General features: G+C 40.5%; 1 protein-coding gene across 4 annotated transcripts in view; it reads left to right on the top strand.

The window, feature by feature from the left end:
- Positions 1-27,308, top strand: part of ryr1b (ryanodine receptor 1b (skeletal)) — a 96,968-nt gene that overhangs the window by 3,632 nt on the left and 66,028 nt on the right. For 3 of the 4 annotated variants that reach the window (XR_015102530.1, XM_086126175.1, XM_086126174.1), the window contains exons 1-21: positions 12,700-12,876; positions 12,950-13,028; positions 16,088-16,200; positions 16,292-16,391; positions 16,706-16,802; positions 17,114-17,188; positions 17,445-17,601; positions 18,773-18,937; positions 19,042-19,163; positions 20,068-20,254; positions 21,513-21,648; positions 21,732-21,827; positions 22,157-22,275; positions 22,352-22,485; positions 23,436-23,677; positions 23,784-23,976; positions 24,467-24,683; positions 24,959-25,063; positions 25,395-25,498; positions 26,059-26,142; positions 26,226-26,385. Coding sequence is in view for 3 of the 4 variants with exons in the window: in XM_086126175.1 (XP_085982301.1) it covers positions 12,874-12,876; positions 12,950-13,028; positions 16,088-16,200; positions 16,292-16,391; positions 16,706-16,802; positions 17,114-17,188; positions 17,445-17,601; positions 18,773-18,937; positions 19,042-19,163; positions 20,068-20,254; positions 21,513-21,648; positions 21,732-21,827; positions 22,157-22,275; positions 22,352-22,485; positions 23,436-23,677; positions 23,784-23,976; positions 24,467-24,683; positions 24,959-25,063; positions 25,395-25,498; positions 26,059-26,142; positions 26,226-26,385 (2,688 nt within the window). In the remaining variant the exon portion in view is untranslated. Of the gene's footprint in view, positions 1-8,029; positions 8,153-9,125; positions 9,228-9,645; positions 9,667-12,699; positions 12,877-12,949; positions 13,029-16,087; positions 16,201-16,291; positions 16,392-16,705; positions 16,803-17,113; positions 17,189-17,444; positions 17,602-18,772; positions 18,938-19,041; positions 19,164-20,067; positions 20,255-21,512; positions 21,649-21,731; positions 21,828-22,156; positions 22,276-22,351; positions 22,486-23,435; positions 23,678-23,783; positions 23,977-24,466; positions 24,684-24,958; positions 25,064-25,394; positions 25,499-26,058; positions 26,143-26,225; positions 26,386-27,308 lie in introns of those variants that run through there. The other variant, XM_086126176.1, reaches the window with a different exon arrangement.

Raw genomic sequence — 27,308 nt, 5'->3', positions numbered from 1 at the left:
TTTCTTTCTTCAACTGGAACTGGTGATGAGATTAAAGAGGAGTGGAGCTTTTTATGAATTTTTAATAAGTGGTGCACTTCAATGACGGCATTGGGGTTGAGGGTTCAGGGGCCACACGAGTCTCGAAAACTCGTTGAACTCACCACATGAGCCCGCATTTGTTCAATCTTTGCATTGGCCTCGGCCTGGTTTTTGGAGTCGTTTGGATTTTTGGCGATTTTGGGCAAGATGGTTGGTTGTGTGGCTGGAGGCTGTTCTATCCATCCCGTACAATGATGCCATGTGGGAAGTAATTAAACATCGAGCATCATTTCTCAAGTGTGACTAAATTAGTTTTTGTCACAAAAATGCTGTTTTAATGTCATACAAGTTAATAAAGGGATTAACTCCTTTTCATAAAATGTTAAAATACTAGGCAGGGATAAGGTAAGAGTTTTGCACTCTACCAATTGCACGTGGCTCACTTTGCAGTGTATTTATTCAGACAGAAGCTAAAGTCGTGTATGGGTTAGCCCAGGGGTGGGCAAACTTTTTGGCTCGGGGGCCGTATTGACTTTTAAAATTTGACAGAAGGGCCAGGTCAGCACGAGCTATGGTACATAAAAAAAAACTGCATTTGTTGACAGTCCATATCAAACATCAACAGAACAAAAGCATGAAAGTACGGTATTAATATACTTTTTTTAAATGACAAAAGTGTTGTTGATGACCTATTTTAGCCTGTGCATCGCTGCAGATGGGTTGTGATCAGACCAGTAGAATAGAGCGATAGAGAGGTACTAGGTGGTCAAAAAGATTGCCCCACCCCCCCGTGTTCTGCAACTTCAAGTCAATGCGCCACCTGGCGCTGAAATGCCTGTCATTACAAGTCCAATTGAAATGAATGCAATCGTTCACATCGAACCTTAATTGTGGACCAACCTTCGGCGGGCCGGATTAAAAAGACCAACGGGCCGGATTCGGCCCGCGGGCCGTAGTTTGCCCACCACTGGGTTAGCCTAATAGCATAGTTGCCTTAGTCAGCCACGCTGAAATGTGCAGGCTACGCAGATGTCTCAATTGGTCATCATTTCAAATATGTCTCATATATCCAAAATAAAAACAATCAAGTTTGTTATGGTTAGGGTGACTTAGGGTCAGTGGGATTCATAATCAGATGAGCTATTTGTTGAGCTAAAACAGGGTGGGCACTTCCGGTCCTAGAGAGCCGCTGTCCCGGCGTAAACTTCAAAAACAGGCCCGAGTTGCCTACCCATGAGCTAAATTCTGTGGTCGTATCACAAAACCCACCAAAAAAGAAGCAAAACACACTGGGCTAGTGAGATTTGCTAATGATCATCAATGAAAAAAATTGCTACAACAGTCTTTTTTTCTGTTGAATGTAAAAGCTGTGTCACTGTTTGCACCGTATGCCTCACATGGCCCCCTGTAAGACACTTTCAAGTTGTATTTGAGTTTCAGTCTATAATTGAAGCCTCTTTTTATAGTGTGTCACTATAAGTGTGCACCCTTGAGAAGGAAGCTAGAGCAGCCAGTGGCCTACTTGCGAGCATCTTTTGGGACACCTGCGTGTGTGTGTGTGTGTGTGTGTGTGTGTGTGTGTGTGTGTGTGTGTAAACACCATTTTTTAATTGACTTGACAAGCATCTCCTGGGAAAAAATGTGTGTGTGTATCCGTCCGTCTATGTGTCACTTATCCTCACGACGCTCATGGACATCCATCCATCTATTTTCTTATCCGCTTATCCTCACAAGGGACGCGGGCATGCTGGAGCCTATCCTTGCTATCTTCGGGCGGTAGGCGGGGTACACCTTGAACGTGTTGCCAGCCAAACGCAGGGCACACATCGATGACCAGCCATACATGCTCACAATCACACCGAGGGACAATCTGGAGTGTTGCATGAACCTGCAATGCATGCTTTTGGAATGTGGGTGGAAACTGAAGTACCCAGAGAAAACCCACGCAGAACATACAAACTCCACACAGGAAGGCCGGACCGGAATCGAACCCTGTGCCTCTGTACTCTGTGGCGGACGTGCTCACCAGGCGTACACCATGCCGTCCGACTCGCAGACATTAAAATATATATTTATCTCAGGAAACTCTTAAGTGATGAAAGTGCGAACGTTAAACAAACGCATCCATCACTGCGTCGATGCAGTGGAAGGATCATCTTTGTAAAATACATTTTTTGGTGGGGCTGGGGGGGATAGAACTCTTGTGGTGGATCAGTGAGGGTGTGATGAAGATAAACTCATCATATTTTGGTTTAATTTTTCTTAATTTTAATGTAGTTGTCATCTCATATCGTGTCCAATTCTTTTGTGTTTTGGAAAGTTAATTTGTATTCCTGCCTAATATCTTGTATTATTATCTGGAGGCTTTTTGTTTGTGTCACTGTGTGATAATGTGTTTGTTGAGAGGCACCGCGTGCAATAAATACGTGTTAATCACCACCACCAGTCCCTCTTCCCGTGTGTGATGAAATAATTTCGCCCTCATCACGCCGACCCTGAAGGATTGCATCTTTGCGTGACCAGATTAAAAAATTAAAAGAAATAAAAATAGCAAAATCATTTGACTGCGACGTGGATGCTGACTTGATCCAGAGGATTTTGCCGGCAAAGCGTAGCTCAACAAGTGTTGAGCCCGGCAAATGAACACGTCTGGAGAGAGAGACCCACACGCACACGCACACGCACACGCACGCGCACGCGCACCTGTTGGGTCTGTCGGACATTTACACAATAAACAGGTGGTCTTGTCTTGTCTGATACCATGGGGGAGGGCTAATTGAGGAGTTATCCTGTTCAAGCTACCCCATACTCGGGCCCCGACCGATGATGATTTTTTTTGGAGGTCCTTGCTGATTCCGACATTTGACAGAGTAAAATTCCGACAACGGATTAATTGGCAGATTAAAAAAAAAACAACAACAAATTTTTTTGGTCCCTTTATGCTTATAACAATAAAGAGATGAATTTCAGGCATAACAATTTATGTCTTTATAGTACAGTATTTGTTTAACTTAAGAACAGAGTAAAAAATTGGCAAAAATTGTCCGATTTATTCAAAAACAAGCTTTTTGGGGAGAGGTTGTTTGAAGGTAATTGCCTTTGTCTTATGCTGTAATGAGTTAAAGTGAAGAGAAAAAAAAGGAAAAATCGTGTTAAAGGGGTTTTATTCCACCACTTTTGTATTGTTGGGTATACTTGCATATTCTTGGTATATAGTATTTTTCATATTTGTGTATTTATAATACAATAGTGAACATTTTTGTTCAATAGCTTGTATTATTCCCAAGTATTGGTCATATAAAAAAAAAACAATTTTCACATTCATATTTTTTTGTCTATATGTATTTTTCATCTAATGTTTCAGATTTGTATAGTATACTACACGTTCTGTTTTTCATCAATTTACCTTTTATGTCTTCTCTTAACTTATGTTCGATATTCTTTTCATAAGGTTTTTATTTATTTATTCATTTTTGTGTCTAATATTTCTGTATTTTAATCATATTCAGTGTTGTTTTTTAAAATAATTTATATGAGAATAAGATTTATGACTTTTGTTAGTTTTTCAAAATTTGTTTTTATCAAATATTTTGCCCACTATTTCTGCATTTTAATTTATATCTTGTATCAATATCAATTTTTTTGTCTAATTTCTGTCATATTTTCATCTTTTTCTATTTTGTTGTCATTCTTCTTAATTTGTTTTTTATATTTTTTTCTGTATCTTATCCCAATGTTTCCTCCCCCAGAGTACTCGCTGTCCTATTTGTTTTGGGGATAATTGAGCTTCCCAGCTGTCTGAATTTCCGCCATCAGTACTTAGCACTGACTGATTGATTGATTGGCCTTCTCATCAATTGTCATACGTTTGAGTTGACTGGTTGTCCAGAGCTCGGTGCTGCTCCTAAAACGTGTTGCTGTCTTCCCCTGAAGCCAGCCGGCCAAATATCCGCTGGTCAGCAGAAGGAGGCAACGTGATCTGGACAGGTGCAACCACCGAAAATAGTCGGAGTGGAGTGAAGAGCTGAGGCCAGTCGCACGGGGGAAGAGCTGATGGAGCAAAGAGAGAGAGAGAGCAGAATGCATCATGCTGCTCGCTGAGTCATTTCAAAAGAGAAATGCGAACATTGTTTCAGTTCCATTAAGGGTTTTTCTTTTTGCAAGCAGAACAACCTTCTCAGTGTGATTCACTACTGCATCATACAGTCCTTCCAAACTACTTTGTATAAAAAACATGACGAATAGACCTACCGGTATATTAATAATTTAAACTATTGTCACAAAACAGAGTAATATAATGTAGATATAATAATTTAGATATTATATGGTTCGCTTTAGTAGCACTGTCTCACTCACCTGTCCATGCAACAAATCTTTGTATTTATTTATTTATTTTTAAACATTCTATCGAATGACAAGAGAATGCTATAAGGTTGATTTCTTTTATTTTTTTACTTTTATTTAGTTATTGTAATGCGCAATACCTTTCTTCCACAAATGATGTGTATAAGCTAACAACTGCCCTTCCTCGTCTTTGTAACGTCTGTTAAGATGATGAAAAAGCTCATTTTAGAATCTGTTACCAGCCGCTTTCACACAGAAATGCTGAAAAATGGCCATATCCATGAATCTGTCATTTATTTTTATATTGCAGCGGGGCATGTCCTGCCTCGAACTGGAATTCATAGTAATTCCTCATTTTCTCTTTCAACTCATCAGTGCGGCACTGATGTCGATGGAAAGGATAAAGGGTATATGAATGTGATTACTGTTTTTTGTTAGTGTGCAGGTTATTGCTGCACATTTCTTTTCAATTTGTTGCTTAAAGGGTTCAAGAACCCCAACATATAATATATCCATCGTTCCATTATCTGAACTGCTTATCCTCACAAAGGTCGCAGGCGTGCAGGAGCCTAAACCAGCAGTCTTGGGGCCGTAGGCGGGGGACACCCTAAACTGGTTGCCAGCCAATTGCAGGGGACACATAGAGAAACAACCATTCATGCGCATAATCACACCTAGGGACAGTTTAGAGCATTTAATCAACCTACCATGCATGTTTTTGGGACCACTCAGGCATGGGGAGAGCATGCAAACTTTACACAGGAATGACGGAGCCCGGAATCAAACGCACAACCTCGCACTGTGAGGTGGATGTGCTCACCAGTCGCCCACGTATATGCAGATGCTCATTAGCATGAGCGTTAAGCTAGCAGAAAAGTGCCTGGCTGACTTTGTCCCCTCCGTTCTTTGTTTGCAACACATACACATACAGCGACTGCGATAAGTATTTTGCACGTCACAATTTTTATTTCTTAATACATTTCCAAAGGTGCTACCAGATTCTTTTTTATTTTTCTTCTAAAAGGACTCTGTAAACAGAATGATCACCAGATTTGAGCACCAGATTTCTGCTTATTACATAAAAATAAAAACATCTGTCAAAAACAAAACAAATGGCACACTATCTTGAAAATTCCTATCTTCAAATTTAAACACCAACGTCTTGACAAGTCTCATGAACACCAACTTAAAGTCAAGACTTTCATAGTTTTTAGCCAAGTAAGTCTCAAGACCTAAAATTGGCAATTTAAGTATGACTTGAGTCAATGTGTAGCGGGTGCAGACCCAATGAGTCAGCTGACCTTGCTCAGAAACTTCTCGGCCCCTTAGAGCGTGGCGAGATTATCAAATAATCAGGGCGTGTGTTGGCCCGCCGCAAAGTGTCAACCTTTAAATGCGGAAAGCAGCCTCTATTAATAAAGCGGAGAGTTAAGCTCCAGAGTTTGCACGGCCTCCGCGCCTGCTTTCCACACGGTCAACCTGGACATCAACTACCCGGTGGGACTGCTCGATGGTTGAAGCTGCATGGATGCAGATGCGCTCAACACACATTTGGGAGGGTTCTAAAAAGCAGCATCATTCAAATTCAAGAGATTGTACCACACAGTATTGTACTTCATGAAAACATAGAATTAAATACAAAGTAAAGCGGGCGGCCCAGCGGTCGACTGGTTTAGTGCGTCCCTCTTTTTGTTTTGGATTGTGTGTAAACATTCAGCCGGCTAACTTTCTTAAGATAAAGTCATGTGGTTTGGTTAACGCCGAACATGGCCCAGTGCCCAAAACTCTGCGATGGAGAATCATGAATGGAACGCTCCACGTCTGAAATATCCTCAAGCTGAGAGTGACAAATGCGACAAATCTGCGCAGAAGTGGGCGCGAGGAACGTGAGTCAGGTTAAGTGGCGGATCTTCTTGCTTGTCTAATAGCTGAGTGGAGGCGACAGCTGAGAATGCCGAGTGTCAGGTGGGGGGTTTCACAGGGGAGGGAGTGTTTATCGCTTGTCTTTCTCACCAATCAAATTACAGTTAGCGCTCCACTGAGGACGAGAACACACTTTGCTTCCTTCGTTCACCTGCACTAAAACCCGAAACAAATGAGAAAAATCAAACTATGAGACACATTCTATTCCATGGAAGAGAGAATAAATTCACCCCACATCATTTCCTTTTTTCACTCATTCAATACCAAAACGTAAAAATAAATTATGGGTGTGTTTTTTTGTGTTTTTTTTTTTAATGAAAAAATATTAAAGGGTTTGCACACCTCCTCAGTCATTATCGAGGCTATGCGAATGATTTTAGTCTGATAAATCATCACTAGATGGCAGGCGTGGCTTTGATCATATCTTGGTCGCACAGAGTGTGAGTGGGCGTGAGGTGACGTGCAGAAGCAGTGTGGTGTTGAGAACATGGGGAAATACTGGCAGCTAATGCTACAAAGCCCTTTTTCAAGTAAAAAAAGATGACAAAGTCCCATCATCCTTGACAAACATACACAAACACACACACACACACAGTTCAACATTCATGAAAACTTCATGCAAAGGTCATGCATCAGCGCAGTGGTTATCTTGTAATCTATTGCATTCAAAGTGACCGTTTCTATGTTATTTATTGAGAAAGCATGTTGAGGTACTTGAAGGATCACAAATCCTCTCACAAAAAGCTATTTTTCTCCGAATTGTTCTTAGAAACTAGTATTTTCAAGAAACTTACCAATGTTCAACTGCTGTTTACTAAAGAATGGTCAAAGGTAGAAATGTACTTTTATTTCTTGATGAAAGAAGAGTGTTAAAGCTTTCTTCTGGCAGGTTCCCTGCTTATATAGCTCCGGAACTCCATTTTCTGTAGGTCTTCAAAAATTAGTCAAATGGTCAAAAATGGCTGGCACTGGGTCTCCAAAATTGACAAAAACGGCTGGCTTATTTTTTTATCCTAGATAATGGTGAAGGGGTTGGATTAAATAAATTACATTTCTTACTAGTCCTTTTTGGACTAGCTGCACATTTTGGGATATTTACACTGTATATATTTTTTTCTCAGCTCTTCTTTTTTGTAGTCTTGTGTTTGAAAGACACTTCAGTCCATTCATTCATTTAAGATAAGAAAACTTATTTGTCTCACAGTGGAGAAATTCCCAATTCACAGCAGCAAAATTATGAAAGAGAGAAGTAGAAGAACAAAAGTATCTGAATAAATATAAATGATTAGAATATAAATATAAGCATCTTAAAAATGGGTGAGTGAGGGTAAGTCCAGTTTTTCAGGTCTGTCTATTCATTTCATTTCATTCAATTTCATTCATTCATCAACTTCAAGCAAACAAAATGTTCATATTGAAATGTTTTGGAACTAAAGTTTTTGGTAGTTACAATGAATACAGGCAGTTATAAACGATACAAATATTTCAGCACACGCAATGTAAATGATCAGCCCTGAGATGATGTGCAGTGCCTGATTTAGCATTTTTACATTTAAAAATATTTAAATCAATGGCATTTGTAAACCGGCACCCGTGTGCATAACGTTGACCAGTTATTGTGGTGAGGGCTAGGCATAGGTCATATGAGACGCGACAGGAAAACTGGCTCTTTTTCACCTTTCGTGTCAACATTTTTGAAAGTGTGTAAAGTAAATGGATTTTGTGTACTTCCCATGTGCAGGATGACCAGGTGGTTCTGCAGTGCACGGCTTCCATCCTGAAGGAGCAGCAGATTAAACTTTGTCTGTCCTGCGAGGGCTTTGGGAACCGCCTCTGCTTTCTGGAGACCACATCCAATGCCCAGGTAACTAATTACTGATCTAGAAGCATCCTCTCAGCTGATTCCGTAATACCAAAATCAGGCTACATGATTTTATTATTATTATTATTATTTTTTTTTTTTTGTTTGTGGTTCACAACTGTTACGTATGTCTTTGATGGGGCAAGTGGCCACAGTAACAGTCCCCCGTCATTGGATGGCATTCTTTTCTCTCAATCAGTCAACGTTAAGGAGCAAATGGTCGAACCAGTGGTGGGGCACAATGCAGAAGAACAAACAAACGTTCTGACAAGGCAGACTTTCTGTATCGTGGTTGTGAAATGTCCTTAGATGCCACTTCGACAATCTTTGATTATGTCACCGGGGTATCGATGCTTGTTCTGTAATCGGCGACACATAATCTGCCATGTTTATCAAAATCAGTCTCACTTTGTGTCGTCTGCGCTCGCCATGAGTCACATAAATGTCACGTCTGACAATCTCCTAGTTTTGCAAAAGCACATTACTCAACACGTTCATTTTCTTTGAGAAACAAAACCAACGTCACATTATCTTTTCAACTGTAAATGGTCAAAAGTTTTGATTTTATCCAAGTCAAAGTTCGGTCGTATCTTTGATCGGTTTCCGCCAAGCAATTCCCTTGTCCGATTGGCAAGACCCCACCCTACTTTGACTTCCTCCTCACGATGCATACCACCACCTGCACTTTCCATTCCCGTGGTTTCATTGCAGTCGTTGATGGTCTTACCAAATGACACCTCACAACAATGAATAAAACCAACCTCATTCATCCAAATATGATCATTGAAAAAAATTATAAATGACACTTTATTTGATCAATTGCCTTTCATCTGGAAAAGAAATGGTTCAATAAATGAACAAAGAAATAAATGAATAAAATTGTCCTTCCGACTCAAGTCGTGATTCGTGTCCCCAGCTCTACTTTTTCCCTCCCCAAACTGTCATTGCCTTCTTTTTTTTTCTCCTTTTTTTTCAGAAAGTGCCTCCAGACTTGGCAATATGCAACTTTATTCTGGAGCAGTCATTGTCGGTGCGCGCCCTGCAGGAGATGCTGGCCAACACGGTGGAGATGACCGAGGTAGGAGTCGGAAAAGGGTGTCGCGAAAAAGATGGCGATGGTGCGAAGGTTCTCGGGTTCTTGCAAAATAGTGTGTGTATATATGTGTGTGTGTGTGTGTGTATATATATATATATATATATATATATTTTTTTAAAAATATATATATTTTAATATATCAAGTGCAAACGGCGGAAGAATGTGTTCATTAAGGGTGCACCTTTGTTTGAAATTAGAGTGAACTGTCGCCTATTCACAAATTCATCTCTTGGCGTGTTTTCTCCGGGTCACTATTTGAAGAAATACGATATTTCGACCCTTTCACGTTCAGTTTGTTTTGGCAGTTGATGAAATGTACTGTAGGGACCATACAGACTTGTGCTGTGTTAATTTCACAATGGTTTTTTTAATAATGATATGTGGACACCCTCCCCTTCAGGCAATCGATTTGGACAAATGGGTATGTCTGTGGAATTCTATCTACTGTATCTATCTATATGTCTGTTGACACTTTTTGTGGCATCTTCACCTTCCTGTCCTTGCACATGAAAAAAAAAGTCTCCATCTGTGTCCGTTTCCAGCAGGGTTGATGGATGGATGTCATGTTTCATCGATTGTATTTAAGATCAACCAATGTTGGTTTGAAGCAAATGTAATTAATTCCATATATTGATGTGTTAAACTTGAGGCGCAGTGTACTGCCATTTATCCCTTTACTTGCAATGTAAGCTGGTATTGAACATATTTTCCTCAAATAGCTGTACATACATGGGATTGAACCGATTAGTTGACGAGTCGACTTTACTACTCCACTTTTAAAGCTTAAAGTCAACTAAGTTCTAATCACGTGTTTTGCGCCTCGTTATCCAATCGGCCAAATAACAGAAGTTTCAACTTTCTTCTTCTTGAGAGAGAATAATGGTTAGCCTCGCGAGCTTCGGCTATGCTGATGGCCGCCAGGGTTAAAAGATTCATACCAGCGGTATTTCAGGATTGCGCAAAGTGAAGGTTCAACTTTGCCAGCAAAATTTCATGCCCACTGATTCGCGGACAACCAATTTGTGATCACGAGAAATTGATTCAATTTTAAAATTCTCACCAATGAACATCACAACACTTTTGGCGCTTTATGATACTGTACCGAAACGCTTGTCTGACTTTAGCATATAGCTGTGCTATACTACAAGCGGGTGAAAATATCCATCCATCCATTTTCTAATCTGTTTATCCTCACGAGGGTCGCCGGGGGTGCTGGAGCCTATCTCAGCCGTCTTCGGGCAGTAGGCGGGTTACACCCTGAAAATAAATAAAAAAACAAACAAACAAAAAAACCTAGTAACTAGTTATCTTTGTTCACTATTGTTCACATACGGACATTTACTATTGAGCCTATTTCAAGTCCCTTGCTGACCAAAACATCGGAACCTACTGTATCAAAACATGAGCGCAGTCTCTCAGATAATGTTTGGAGTTTTATCTCACATTTCACCGTATACTTGAGTTTGGGTTCTTGAGTTTTCTGTGTGAGATATAACCCTTTAAGGGACAGCGGACATCTTATCATGTTATCCGGTTACAGGGTGCATGAAAGGGTTAAAATTGTTGCTAAATGTTGTTTTCTGTCTGTGATATCATCAGCGCCGTGTCTCACCTGATGTCAGGACTTCTTTTTGCGCAGTCATTGTCACGCGACAACCGCATCTAGCTAATGTGTGTTAGCCTTCATACGCATTCGAAATAGAATCATAATTACAAAACAAATGGAGGCAATATGGAGGCTTGTGCAATGTAAACCCTCCATTTGTACCATTAGCTCCATGTCGGGTATGTCAGATAAAGATTAGTAAGGCCTTAGCCGGAGGTTGAGAATAGCATGGCGTATGGCCAAGTGGAGTGTCCCGCCAAGCTCTGTCGGAGGGGCAACAAGACACCACCAGAGTCACCCCCCCCCCCCCCCCCCCCACACCCATCACACACACTCAGAAAGACAAGCACCGCCACCTGTCCTGACCAACTTAGCGCCAATGCCGACCGGAGCTAACAGTGTGACGAGACTACTTGACATACCTGCCCCCACCGTGTGATCCTTGTGGATTAGGAATACTTAACCTTGCATAGAAGTCTATTGTCATCACCCTGTTGGTAGGACTCAATTGTTTTGTTTTGTTTGGAAAAAGATTTAAATCTGCTTCATCGTCATTCCCGCAGCCTTTATTTTTTTTATCATGAACAGCAACAGAAATTGTTTTTGTATAATGGAAGAACAGAATAGCATGTATCTTTATTTTCACCCGAAACACAAATGCATTTCTGAATGTTTTTTTTCAATCTCACAGCATATTGAGAAAACTCTATTCTAAAAGTATTGTTATGATTATTTACGATACGATAAAAGAAAAGTAAATGTATGAGATCGTTGCTGTCCAATTAAAAAAAAAAGCATCTCGATTTTGTGACTTTATTTCCATCCTTAACACAAAGAAAACGTCATTTTAAAAATTAAAATGGAAATGAAATATAAAGAAAATCAGAAAATCATGTGGCTTTCAATTGGTAATGACAGTATAATCGTAAAATAAAGCAAGTATTAAAAAAAATACCAATTGACATATTAGATTCTCTAAATTTGTACCCCGAGACAATATTGTAATGCATTTTTTGTCGTATGCTTTTTTTATTTTATTTTTTTTTTAGTAAATATGTCACCAATATGTAATCAATTCCAGTATTATTATTACTGTTAGTTATTATGCATAATATATATCCATCTATCCATCCATTTTACATTATGCTTATCCGCATTCGGGTCCAGAGTGTGCTGGAGCCCATCGCAGCTGACTTAGGGCGGAAAACACATACGTCCAAATAAATAACCACTCATGCTCAGGTTAACCAATCGACATCTTAGTCTTGACCGAGTGAACTTGACACACATTTGTGGAACGTGGAAGGAAGTTGAAGTACACGAGGAACAAAGAAACATTCACACAATACTGTGAGGTAAAGGCCCTGAACTACTTGCCTACCGTGCTGCCCATCGAAATATATTTTTATGAAATTTCATTGAAGTACAGCTCATGAACTTTCTTTGCGTATGAGCTGGGAGAAACCACTTTGTTCTACTGTCTGATTGTGATGCGTGTGGTGTCTATTTTGTTACCGTTTCCAATAAGGAAGTGTTTCCTAACCTTTGCTGAGCCGCCAAGTCCCATATTTTGAATTCGATGAGAAAAATCTCACTACCGAGCAAAAATAGAGAGGCTGAAAGAAATGATGGCCTCGTCTCAATTTACTCATAAATGAGAAAAAGCTATCATTTAGTTGTATGAATGGCATTTATTCAAGTTATTAAGTTGTTCTTCCTGCCCCTGTACGTCACTGACATAGATGAGTGAATATACATTATTTGCAATCAATAAACAGTACCTTTTGTAAAAATGCATCCGGGGGAAAAAGGGTGGGGGGGGGGGAGATTGGATAACTTCCTGTGGCACCGTGGTTTGGAATCACTTCTTCAATGGACTTATGGAAGTTGTGTGTTAACTCCAGTTATCCATTTTAATCAATATTTTATTGGGTGCCTGTACTTCCGCAGTCCTCGCAAGGTGGCGGCCATCGCACTTTGTTGTACGGCCACGCAATCCTTCTCAGGCACAACCACTCAGGAATGGTACGTTATGCTATTTTTTTTTTCCTTACATCCCGCTTGATGTCAGAATTCTAAATCCAGACTTTCTCTCCAGTACCTGAGCTGTTTGACCACATCTCGCTCACTCACAGACAAGCTGGCCTTTGATGTGGGCCTACAAGAAGATTCCACTGGTAAATTGGAATTCTTATCTTTAATTTTACAATGAACTGCTTCCCGTTCGCTGTTATCCTATTCACATTTTTATGCGCTGAAAAACTCACCTATTTGCGTTTTTTTTGGGTGCTCTCTGTAATGTTTTAAAGTGCCACAAGATTGTGTCAAAGCCTTGGCTAAAAGAAAGTAGTGTTTGGTGTAAGGGAAGTATGTTGAAATGATACATCAGCACTATTTCAAGGCCTTTCCATATTAGGGACGAGCTCAGTTTAGCTTGGGTTGTCTTCCCACGTTTCCTTTTGCTGTGCTGATTTACGAATCGTAAAACTCAAGCTAGGATACGAGGACGCTCTCGTTATTTCTTGATAGTTGCTATTTTTACATGTTGTGAAGTAAACATATCCAGTACACACTTGCACTTTTGGTGCGTTTGTCCAAAATTATTTCTTTTTATGACCTGCGATTGGAAGGCAACTAGTTCAGGGTGTCCCCCGCCTGCTGCCAGAAGACAGCTCGGATAGGCTCCAGCACCCCCACGATCCTCATGAGGAAGAGTTTGAAATTATATTGACGTGTTTTGGGCTCATTGTTTACGGAATCGTTACGGTTTGAATCGCAACATGACTAGTGGCCGCCATCTTTGTCTCATTTTCTTCAAAACATGGAATGGGCACGACAAATGTCTCTACAATCGTCCATGACAAACAAATAAATGACCCGTCCTCTTGCTCAAACTGCTTTTCTCACCAATAATCTTTCATTTGCATGTTGAGTTTTAGGGCAAGTGTTGGCGTTTGAAACAGCATGTAAAGTTTGTCCCGTGTTGATGTCTTGAAATTTTGCTCTGTTTGTTTGTTTGTTTGTTTGTTTATTGAACATAAAACATATATAGAGTAATAATTTGACAGAAAATAAGGTAGATAAAAAAAGTAAAAAGAAAGAAATCAATCTTCATTCAACACAGTTATTATGTTCAAGGGAGTAGGAAGAAGTAAAAAATTTATCTAGTCCTACCCCGTTATGTGATTATATCTAATAAATCATTTTTATATCAATCAGAAAAGAAAAAAGTAAGAAGAAAGAAGTCTCCATTAAGGCTCATACTTTACCCTTAACCGTGATATTTTTACAACTTTTGGTTTGTATCGGGATTATATACTTCCACACCCTGACACTCTTGTGTCAATTTTCTCTTGTATTCATAATGGATATTTATATACCTTTCTCTATTTATCAACTTAGTTCTGATTTATCATTATATTTAATGTTGAATTTATCATTTTAACTCTGATTGATGTAGGTTGTTTGTACTATTTTTTTGAATTTGTTTTTGAACTCAGCAAGCGATTTACTCATTTTCAGGTCCGTTTCGAGATTATTCCACAGATTAACACCTTTGATAGATACACTTCTTTGCTTGATGTTTGTTCTTGTTTTGAGTTTTTTGAATAAGTTGGTACCTCTTAAATCATAGCTGCTTTCTCGAATTTCGAAAAACTTCTGAATGTTTTGGCAGAGCAGGTTATTGTGTGCTTTGTACATTAATTGGGCGGTTTTAAAGTCAACCAGGTCATAAAATTTCATCGTATTTAATTTGATAAATAGTGGATTTGTGGGTTCCGTATATTTTGATCTATTAATAATTCGAATTGCTTTTTTTGTAGGTTGAGAATAGGGAGTGTGTTTGTTTTGCAGGCATTTCCCCATATTTCCACACAGTAGGTCATATATGGTAATAATAATGAAGTGTATAATAACACTGTACGAGCAATTGATGGATATTTCTAACCGAAACTTGTCAGCCAGTCGGTGAAGGGGGTTCCCTGAGAAGAAGACAAAACAGAAGGGTTGAGGAAATTATGACATTTTACTCTAATTTGAAGGTGCTTTTTGACCAGGTTTTCTTGAGGCGATATCACATAATAAAATTTTTCCAACTCATCGTCCATTTTCCAAAAATTTTAAGTGGCCATTTCAACTAGACTATTCTTTTTGTCAGACTGTCATTTTTGGGAAATCATGCCTCTTTGCTAGTTCAAACTACAGTGTTAATACAATGAACCTCCATTTGTGATGGGGCACATATTCCAGACCAGTGGTTCTCAACCTGGGTTCGATCGAACCCCAGGGGTTCGGTGAGTCAGTCTCAGGGGTTCGACGGAGCCTCTGCCATGGAGGTTAAGACACAACCCGACTCAACACGTCAATTAGTTATGATATGCCTGCTTGTCCAATCAGTGCTGCGGGAAATTTAGTTCGCTCAGTAGTCAACGTGTGACTGTCGTGATAGTACGTTGTAAAATAAAAAAAAAGAATACTTATGGTTTGAAATTTGATTTACCTTTTTTTTCTGTGTTTAATAAATGCGTTTTTTGCGTTTTCGGTGAATATGCATTTTAACTGGTTGGGTTCGGTACCTCTAACAAGGTTAAGAACCACTGTTCCAGACCCGTCACAATAATTGAAATTTAACATGGAAGGACTAATAGTTTTACCCATCTCATCTGCTTTGTTTTTCTTCTTTCTTCTTTCTACCCAATCTTGCTGCTGCAGACTGTAAATTTCCCCAATGTGGGACAAATAAAGGATATCTTATCTTATTAAACACATTTCAATATGTTAAAAACACTCTTTCAGCGAGTAAGTATAATGTAATGTACTGTAAATGTAGAGCCTTCAGTCGCGCTGCTCCTCAGCTCTGGAACAATCTACCTCCGGACCTCCAAGACTGTACACCTCTCTCCACTTTCAAGTCCGGTCTAAAAACACACCTGTTCAGGACTGCCTAAAACACATAATTCTTCCATTTCCTCTGTTTTGTGATTTTATGTCCTGTTTTTATGTCATATTTCTCTTATTTATTTTTACATTGTATTTCCTTTATTGTCTGTACAGTGTCCTTGGGTGGCATGAAAGGCGCTTTTAAACAAAATGTATTATTATTTATTATTATTATAAAATGCGCTTGAATTTAAAAAATGGGCAGCGTCTATTACGGTCCAGATCCCCTGTGAATATCAAAGTTTATTATACTACTTTTTACCTTACCCTGGACATTGTGTTCTTGTCCGCACAGGCGAGGCGTGTTGGTGGACCATTCATCCCGCCTCCAAGCAGAGGTCTGAAGGTGAAAAGGTCCGTGTGGGGGATGACCTCATTCTTGTCAGTGTGTCCTCTGAGAGATACTTGGTGAGACTCATCGAAATAAAAAACATGGCATATGTTTTATCGTGAGTTATTTTTGCTGAAGACCAACCCCTCTTCCCCCACCGCCCATCAGCACCTGTCCTACGCAAGTGGAGATCTGATGGTGGACGCCTCCTTTATGCAAACTCTGTGGAATATGAACCCCATTAGCTCTGGATGTGAACTCGCTGAAGGTGCAAACACGCAGACAGATATGTATAAAAAAATAACTTACAATTGAAGTGAATTTCCAAACACAACAAAGTAAGCAAATACTACTAATAATGATGTAACTGAACACAGGCACTTGAAACAATGCGTCAAACACTGGTTGAACAAAATAAATGTGATTATTTTTATTTTATTTACTTTTTGTCAAGCCTTAGTAAAAATCAGTCTAAAAAATCCTTAATGCCGACAGACAACAATCCAAACGAGTTTTTGTTGCCCTGCTTAATCGATACAAGCGTGTCAGACATTATGATGGCCTGAGATCTTCTGTTTTCAGGGTTCCTGACAGGCGGTCACGTTCTCAGGCTGTTCCATGGCCACATGGATGAGTGTCTGACCATCGCCACACCGGAGGAAGGAGAGGAGAAACGCAGGTGAGAAAAAGCAAAGACGCAGCAAAGTCATGTGTTGAAGTAGCATCAATATTTTTCCCCTCAGCTTTATTCATTTATTTATCTATGATTTAATTATTGTGATTTTTTTTATTTGACATTGTTGAATTGTCATAAGCATTTAAAACTACATGTATTTTATTGTATTTTTTTTTTTTTTTTTTACATATATTCATTTGAGCTTCTTCTTTGAAATATTTAGCAAATGTTTATTTGCAGTCTATTCAATGTCTATTATTTGGTCATTTTATATGTCCTTTGTGTGTGCGTGTGTGTGTGTGTGCGCTTTCCAGAATGGCTCAATACGAAGGTGGTGCTGTTTGCAGCCAGGCTCGTTCGCTCTGGAGGTTGGAGCCTTTGCGGATTAGGTGATTCTACGAACATAACAACACAATGTAACGTAACTCAACAAGGGGAAAAAAGTCAAATCTTAACAAGGGAATTTTCTTGTATTCATAGGTTTTGTTCTTGGAAAAAAAAAAATTAATCATGCAGGAATGTCAAATGGATATGATAATTCAACACAATCAATTTAAGGCTCAATTTAAGGCCTCGGCATCCGGTTGTCCCACTTTGAGAGTCACCGGATTAAAGGATTATTATTATTATTATTTTTGCTTCCAGTTGGAGCGGTAGCCACCTCAAGTGGGGTCAAGCTTTCCGCATCCGCCACATCACCACAGGCCGGTATCTGGGTCTGGATGAGGAAAAGGGCCTGGTGGTTGTGGACTCAGACAGAGCCAACACCAAACTGTCTGCCTTCTGCTTCCGCGCCTCAAAGGTCAATATGACTTTTCTGTCTTTCATGTTGGTCATATGCTATTTGCGAAAAGTTTGGTGACATTTTAGGATGTACTGAAAATGCACTATACGAGTGAAATTACTATGAAAATGCTGTGAATCGTAGCGATGTATCGACAATGGCAATATCGCAATACCTGTATTGCAATTGCCACAATATCCTCTTCGTCATGTCACGTTATTAAAAGGTTCTTTTCCATTTGTGCAATTCCAGCACTCTTTGGTGGATAGTTTATTCGTGTGATCTCATTTGCATTAGGTATATTTTGGCCACCTACGTTTTAGACCCACGCTAATACGGTCTCCCGATTTGCTGGTATCCTTTATTTGTCAGAGTGAATAATATGAATGAACACAGATTCAAAACAAACCAATTACGTGTAAATCATTTAAAATCACGGTTAAAAACGATGCTCTTCTCCCATATGACTTTCAAAGTGTTTTCAAACTGATATTTTCGAAAATCTTCATCGTGCCTTTTTAGTAAGCTATTAAAAATGTCTTTCCTTAGCTTTTAAATCTCTTTAACACCGTTTGTAACTGCTTTTAAATATCCATCCATTTTCTAATGTGCTTATCGGGGGTCGGGGGCCTTTTACTTTTAATTAAACAATATGAAGCATACAGAGTAACGATGTGTAGAAATTGCGCTATAAATCAGTGATTCCATTTATTTCGTCTTAGTGAGTTATTTTACAACCCTGAGGTACTGATAAACGTCGAAACAGCGTTAAAACGTTTCATCTTCCCCTATCGATTTGGGATCCTCTCTAAATTTTTGAATGTACAACTGTTCCAACATCTCTCAACACGCCCTGCCTTTTAAAGGCACACACATTCAGTGACTAATAAGGCACAGATAATACAGTGGTTTAGAAAGTGAGAATGGTGACCCCAAGACAAAAACAACATTTACAACTCACATGCATTTGTTTTGGTAGCATCTGAAAGAAATAAAGAAATAATCAAATGAATATTTGGTCGATACGGCATGGATTTCCTTTCCAGTATTAGAGAACGAAGGGCATTTTTATTGATTCTGAAATTCACCTGCAAGACAAAATATCCTGAATTTTCTGTTAGTAGGGTTGATCTTTTTTTTATTTTTATTTTTTTAAATAATAATTTTCCGTTTGGTCACCACCGAGCAGGAGAAGGTGGACGTAGCTCAAAAGCGTGACGTGGAGGGTATGGGCATTCCGGAGATCAAGTATGGAGAGTCCATGTGCTTCGTGCAGCACGTGTCCACCGGCCTGTGGCTCACTTATGCCGCTCTGGATGCCAAATCAGCACGTCTGGGAATGATGAAGAGGAAGGTGTGCTTGTTTATACATTTAATATGGAGAACGTGCTTCAAATACCACCATTGGGAACGTGATACAATCTCACTGGTAATCATTGAGGTCGGCATTGCTTCCAGGTCATCCTGCACCAAGAAGGACACATGGACGATGCCCTCACTGTTTCTCGCTCCCAGACTGAGGAGTCTCAAGCAGCTCGTATGATTTATAGCACTATGGGTCTCTTCAGGCAGTTTATCAAGTAGGTCTATACATGCATGAACTCCAGAAAGAGCTTTTTACCATATACAAACCCCCAAAATTAGTACCAAATCGAAACCGACTTCACTGCATGGATGTAATTAGGCTCAAGTTTCAGTACCGTATCTTCCACACTAAAAGGCGCACTGGATTATGAGGCGCACCTTCAATGAATGGTCTATTTTGTAATTTTTTTTCATAGATTGGGCGCACCGCATTATAAGACGCAATCTACAATGCATCCAGTAGATGGAGCTATGCTCAAGAAAACACCAACAGAACGATCAGATGTCAGTAAAACATATTTAATAAAGCAGCAACACAGTTCACATAACATTGACTCGTTAATGTTGAACTCTCTTGCCGCTACTCTATTTCCGTGTTCAACAGCATGTCTTGAGCAAGGAGCCATTTTGTGGTCGAAATATTACCGCAATGACCATGCACAAGGCGCATCGGATTTTAAGGCGCGCTTTGAGCTTTTAAGAAAATGGAAGGCTTTTAGGTGTGCCTTTTAGTGCGGAAAATACGGTACCACTTTATCAGTAAAGTATGGTGATAAGCCATGGCGCGGGCATTTATGCCTTGCTCATGGAACTGTTTCCCAGCGTATTTGTTGATGGTAAGGCTGCTGACAAAAGTATTCGGAGGAATTCTGATTTTTCTTTTGTCAATATTATCTACTCATATTCAAGCAAATGCTTCAGAACTCACCAGATGGCGATTCACAGTGCAGATGGACAATGACCCGACAATGATTAAAACTGCAGTTAAAGCACATCTTATTCATTTTCAAATCCACCGTGGTGGTGTTTAGAGCCAAAAAGATTGGATTTGTGTCGATGGCATAATATTTGTGGACCTTACTGTCATGAGTCTAAATTGATTTGTTTGCCCTGTCTCAGGGGTTTGGACTCTCTGAGCGGGAAGAACAAATCTCCGGGCCCTTTGTCTCTCCCTCTGGAAGGCGTCATCCTCTCGCTGCAGGATCTCATTTTCTACTTCCGTCCTCCCGAGGACGAACTGGAGCACGAGGAGAAGCAGACCAAGCTCCGCTCCCTCCGCAACCGTCAGAACCTCTTTCAAGAGGAGGTATGCGGCGAGCACATTTTGGCAGCATGGTGTAGACATGCAGGGATCAGACGTGCATCAGCGATTTATTTATTTATTTTACTTCGGCGGGCCCTCCTAAATTGAAGGGTTTAAGTAAAAGTAAAAAAAAATAAAATACAGACTGAATTGCACTTAAAGGTGAAGTGAACCCCCCCAAACATTATTCATAATAATATGTTCTATGGAGCCCCACATGTCTAAACACGGTATTCTGATTAATGTTGGGTTGGTGTAATATGAATTAAGCAGTGTTGGGGGAAAGTGGCCTTCTTTCCTCCGCGTGTTTGTTGAATTTCGGACGGTGAGGATTTTGGTTATCCAAATACAGGCTGGAGACGATGACCAGTACCTTCGAATGTTTTATTTTTCTTTTCTGCAGTTTACGAATCGATTCAGGCTCCTGAGAGTTTCAGATTTTGTCAGGAAGCGTAGAAAAAAAAAAACACAGTCATGAGAATATATAGAGACAATATGATAATGAGAGGCGGGGAGTTACGCCTCCATGCAAATCCCGGAAACAAAGAAAGGTCGATGCAATTCGATCTTGACATGTTGGGAAAGTCCAAACCTCTCCCACTGTGCGTAAATCTTGAGATAAGAGTCCCTCCACGGGGGAACTTGACGGCCTTCAGGGACTCTCCCGAGGTGGGGGTCAAGAGGCACTAAAGGTGATTGTAATCACAGTAAGCAGGAAATACCTTCAACAGCATTCTACATTCTTTGTTCCAACTGTTTGAACAGAACCAACAACAGAGCGGGGCTAAAAAAATCACAGTTAGGAATAGATTCCTTAACCGTAGCAAAATCCATTGGGTTTTATTCATCTCAGGGGGCCAATTGCTGTTGACCGAAAATGACTCACTTTTGGTCCTCTTTCAGGAAATGAACAATCAGGAATCACCTGCTTTCTGAATCTGAGTTATGATTGGTCGTTATCTGAGCCCTGAGCAACTGTGATGTTATTTTCAGGCAACAGCAAGTGGCAAAATGGCCGCCCCTGTGATGAACAAAAACAGGTTAATTTTGATGTTAAACTGATAGTCCACAAAGGTTGTGTTTAGACCCGCGAGGGCGCATAGAACAATACAATTTTAAAGAACATTTTTGAGTCGACTTCCCCTTTTATGTACTACTGTAAAAATTAATGTTTGCCATCAATTATCTGCAGTGCCCGTTTTTAAAATGTGAAAAATTTCCTCAGCTTCTATTTGTGGTCTTCCATGTGTTTCTCCATCAGGGAATGATCACTATCGTGCTGGAGTGCATCGATCGGCTGAATGTGTACAACACGGCGGCCCACTTCTCCGAACTCGCAGGCGAGGAAGCAGCAGAGTCCTGGAAGGAGATTGTCAATCTCCTCTACGAGCTGCTGGGTACAAGGATCGCATACATTGGACAAAGACGAAGAAATGCATGCATCCATCATAACATCATTTGTTTCCCCTCTTTTGGAAAGCTTCCCTCATCAGGGGCAACCGGTCCAACTGCGCCCTGTTCTGCGACAACCTGGACTGGTTGGTCAGCAAGCTGGACCGTCTGGAGGCTTCATCAGGTATCACACCGTCCCTTCAAACAAGAATTTACTTGGATTTTCTCCAAAAAGTTACGCTCTGTAGTACCGTAGTAATTGACAATTGATGCTTTTTTTCTTTTTACTTTTTAGGCATTCATTTAATTTTGTGTAAAGCTGACATTTTTTGGTGACAAGTCCTTTCAATACTATCATATGCAAAGCTAACAAACTGTTCAAATAGAAATTATGGCAAAATGTTTTGGGACAGCTGTGTTATTGGAGTATAGTTCATATATGAGGCTAACAAAGAACTGTTTTCCTACCTTATAATATATTATGATATTTCTTTTCTGTAATTTATTACCTAGGTATTCTGGAGGTGCTCTACTGTGTGCTCATCGAAAGCCCCGAGGTTCTAAACATCATCCAAGAGAGCCACATCAAGTCCATCATCTCTCTCCTGGACAAGCATGGACGCAACCACAAGGTGTGTTTTTGAGATTTCCTAACATCCTCAAATGACATTTCACTCCCTATATTTTTTTTTCATCCACCCTGTTCAGGTTCTTGATGTCCTGCGCTCTCTCTGCGTGTGTAACGGTGTCGCTGTGAGGTCCAATCAGAACCGCATCACTGAGAACCTACTACCGGGCCGCGACCTCCTGCTGCAAACCAACATTGTAAATTACGTAACCAGGTACTCCAAAATGCCTAATTATGATTTAAAGCAGGGGTGTCAAACTCATTTTTGTCGCGGGCCACACTCTAGTTCCGGTTTCCCTAGGAGGGCCGTTATGAATTTTGGGAAACCATATAAATGTTGAATCCCCTCCACATATTACATACACAGCGCACAACAAATTGATGAATGACTAGTTTTAAAATAAGAAGTCAAGAATAATGACTGTTATTGTGGATTACATGTGACAATTTGAAATTTTGGTTCAGACTTTAGCAAGCATCCTGGAACGTGACATGCTTGATTTGCTTTCGCGGGCCACATAAAATGATGTGGCGGGCCAGAGCTGGCCCCCGGGCCTTGACTTTGACACCTGTGATTTAAAGCCTATGCAGCAGTGGTTCTAAAATGTTGTACGCCAAGTACCACCCAAAAAATTAATTATCATCCCTCCAAGTGCCATCATCATGACCAACATTAAAATACTGTAGCATAGGCTCTCTCCCACTCAAAGAAAAAAAAAAAGCTAAATGCAATGCTGTTTTGGATTTCATAAAGTTCAAGTCCTTGTGACTTCACGCACAGACACATAGGGTAATGTGTAATTCCAAGTCATGTGGGTAAAGTAGCCCCATGCTGTACTCAAGTAGGACTACAGTTACTTTAAAATGACACAGTATCTGGTGAGTAACACAGATTTTAATGTCATTGAGACAAAAACATAAAATTGAAATGTACACATTTAGATGTTCAAGTCTTGAGTAAAAAGCATGTTTCAGTGAAACTACTTTGACAAGTACAGTTTATCCTCAAAATGCCTTCAACAAATATAATGGAATCAATGTTATTACATTACTATGCTCACAAATCACCTTTCACTGATTATGGTCGCCTTTTATGGCAGTTATTTATTTCTGTTTCAAAAGGTCAGCTTTAATCATGACAATGATGTTGTTGTGTGTGCTCAGTGTCCGGCCAAACATTTTCTTGGGCACGTGCGAAGGCTCCACACAGTACAAGAAGTGGTACTTCGAGATGATGGTGGACTATGTGGAACCCTTCGTGACGGCGCAGGCGTCGCACTTGCGTGTGGGTTGGGCCATGACTGAAGGCTACAGCCCCTACCCCGGAGGCGGGGAGGGCTGGGGAGGCAACGGCGTGGGCGACGACCTCTACTCATACGGCTTTGACGGCCTCCACTTATGGTCAGGTAAGATCGCGTGCGTCACAGGTCAAGGCCGGATCCATCCCGCCGCATCATTTCCTGTTAATGATCTGTGTTGAAAACAAAAATGTTGTCTTTTCTGCCCAATCAGGCACAGTCGCACGCCAGGTAACTTCACCCACCGCACACACTCTGGCCGCGGATGACGTGGTTAGTTGCTGTTTGGATCTGAGCGTGCCCAGCATCTCCTTCCGCATCAACGGACACCCGGTTCAGGGCATGTTTGAAAACTTCAATGTGGACGCCCTTTTCTTCCCCGTCATCAGCTTCTCAGCGGGAATCAAGTAAGAGCAATGCTTGTCTTCAGTCAACAAGTTGTAGTTTCTTTCTTTTGAAGGAAATTCCAAATTGTTGCGTTGGCTACGCCCAGTGTTTGTGCAACAGCTCGAATCCATTTTCCTTCTTCTCTCAGCTTCAAAATGGGTTGCTTTTCTAGTTTTCACAAGTGTAATGCAAAGCAAAAAAACCAAACACAATCTAATGTTTAAGCAATCAATCCAAAAGACAAAACCACCCTTCAGTCACATGTTCCATTTAATCACTTGAAGAGTGGGGTGGAATTTTCTTCTATGTTCTCTGAGTTCTAATGTTCTCTGTACATCGGAATTCTGAAAAGCAGAATTTGTAAAATAGCTCCCAAGACGTCGTCATATTGAATTCTGTTCAGCATTCCACATTTACTGATTTCTGATATGATTTTGACGCATCATCACAGCATATAAATCTAACAACCCCGCAGCATTTCTAGCTTTTCTTACTTCCTGTTTTGCCCAGAGCTCGCTTCCTACTAGGCGGTCGCCACGGAGACTTCAAGTTCATGCCACCGCCCGGCTACGCGCCGTGCTACGAGGCTCTCCTGCCCAGGGAGAGGATGCGCATCGAGCCCATCAAAGAGTACAAGCACGACTTCAGCGGTGTGCGAAATCTGCTAGGCCCCACCCTGTCGCTCACCCACACCTCTTTCACGCCGTGTCCTGTGGACACAGTTCAGGTGATAACACCACCACCAACAAAAACTTGCTCATTATTATTAGTAAAGTATTGCATATTACATTATTATTATTTTTTTCTTTCAAGTTTCAATGTGCAATACAATTATTATGTATGCATACACTTGTAGCTGTCTTGCTGTCTGTCTAAAATATCTATCTATCTATCTATCTATCTATCTATCTATCTATCTATCTATCTATCTATCTATCTATCTATCTATCTATCTATCTATCTATCTATCTATCTATCTATCTATCTACTCTACGGCTATAGATTGTGTTGCCGCCACACCTTGAGAGAATCCGAGAGAAACTGGCGGAGAATATTCACGAGCTGTGGGCGATCACCCGTATTGAGCAGGGTTGGACCTATGGCATTGTGAGTGTGACATTGGAGGAATGTAATAATTCAAAATGAAAGTCATAAAACAAGAAATAAAAAATAACAATAATACTGAGTTTTAAATCAATATTGATCCACTGTGTCAGTGGTCCCTAACTACCGGTTCGGGCCATTTGGTATTGGGCTGCTACAATAGATTGGGGGGGGGGGGTATATACATATGCATATATATGTGTGTATATATATTTTTATACTATATATATATATACACACACACACACACACACACACACACACACACACACACACACACACACACACACACACCTATTGCTGATAAGTAACTCAGTGTGATTATCTTTCACAGTTAAGAGACGACAACAAGAAGCTTCATCCCTGCTTATTGGACTTCCAGAGTCTCCCGGAGCCCGAGAGGAACTACAACTTGCAGATGTCCGGAGAGACTCTCAAGTGAGCTTCTCGTTGAAATTTAGCAACCTGGGACTCGACAAAAACAAACGTCTTAAGACTCGACTTTGACTTTGCAGTGAAAGACTTGGGACTTAGCTTGACTTGGGGCATGATGGGTTGTTAAATCATACATACATTACCGTACAAATTATCATCATTATCAATGAGTACATACTCTCTTCGAACGTGAACTGCATAAACTTGACCAACTTCCAAAATATTGGCATTTGGCTCCCTTGTAATCGGCGTCACCCCTTTATCTTTATCTTCTACTCAAAATCGGTGCTGATCTCAAATGCAAACCAATGCTGCCATCTGAAGGGATAAGTCCATCATTGCAGTTGTCTACAAACCTGAAATTCATAGAAAAGCTGGACGAGGCCCTCTTCCATGTCTCCCTGTTGAAAAATGGACTATAAACACCAGTGCCAGGAAATGATTGTATTCCAAAACAGTGAATGAGTTACAACTGTAGACCGACCTGAAATTTGCACATACTTGACTTGATCCCATCTCTGGAAGACAGTTTTGGTGACATCTGTCTCCTCGTCCTCTCACAGGACACTCCTGGCTCTGGGCTGCCATGTCGGCATGGGCGACGAGAAAGCCGAGGAGAACCTCAAGAAAATCAAGCTGCCAAAGACGTACGTTCGCTAATATGTTGTGACGATTGTCCCAAATACTTGACAGGTGTGGAGTGGAAGGGACTGATTTGTGCCCTCCGTAGGTATGTCATGAGCAACGGATACAAGCCGGCGCCACTTGACCTTAGCCACGTCAAGCTGACACCCAACCAGAACCAACTCGTGGAAAAACTGGCGGAAAACGGACATAATGTTTGGGCAAGGGATCGTGTACGACAAGGGTGGACTTACAGCATCGTGCAGGTAAGAAATGTATTGTCGAATTGCTAAATTGTTAGTCTACTTGGTTGAAGTGTCAAATTCTTCAGTCCATTTTTGTCAAACTTTAGCATTACCGTTTACATAGCCATCTTTATTGGTTGTTGTTTATGTAAATTGCCAGCCTGGCGACTTGAAGAAAATGTAACTCAATAAATTAATAAAGACTAACAAGCAACTGCAGCAACAAACTGCAGCAATCGTTTTCGCATCGCACCATCCATCTGTCTATCATATGTTTACGCATTATACTTCTCCCCATTGGCCAGTGCGCACACACCAGAGGTATCAGCACAAAGACCATTGATTTAAATCGGGGGTCGGCAACCTGCAGCTCTTTAGCGCCGCCCTAGTGGCACCTTTGGAGTTTTTTCAAAAATGTTTGAAAAAGGCAAAAGATGGGGGAGGGAATTTTAATTTTTGTTTTAATATGGCTTCTGTAGGAGGACAAACATGATACAAACATTTTTAACATTTTCCAATGCTGTAAAAAATGTGTAGAATAAATATGACATTTCAACATTTTTGTCAACGAAGATTTGCGTCATAGCCTGCGATACACGCTTCTATTAGCAGGACGGGATGCCAGGCAGGTGACTGTTGTTAAAAATAAATGGCGCAAAGAATGGGAATCCGGAGGGCCGAGAGAAGCATTTTTAAACGGTACACGTGAGCTACGATAGTTAACACGCTGCAAAAGTGCGTCACATGCCTCGTTCATCTTAGCGGCCGTTATAGCTGTCGCTCATTACGGCATGCATGTGTAAGTGCTTGCGTATGCGCGGGTGTGCGGTCATTAAAAGGCTTTTGATTTTTTGTGGCTCCAGATATATTTGGTTATTTTTTTATTTTTTTTGGATCCAAGATGGCGCTTTCAACATTTTGGGTTGCCGACCGCTCATTGAAAG

This window comes from Hippocampus guttulatus, chromosome 12, assembly GCF_054856545.1.
Source record: "Hippocampus guttulatus isolate MCC_2025c chromosome 12, RoL_Hgut_1.0, whole genome shotgun sequence".
NCBI classification, from domain to species: Eukaryota; Metazoa; Chordata; class Actinopteri; order Syngnathiformes; family Syngnathidae; genus Hippocampus; species Hippocampus guttulatus.
The sequence above is the reverse complement of the archived record's forward strand: the minus strand, read 5'-3'. Positions and strand labels throughout refer to the sequence as shown.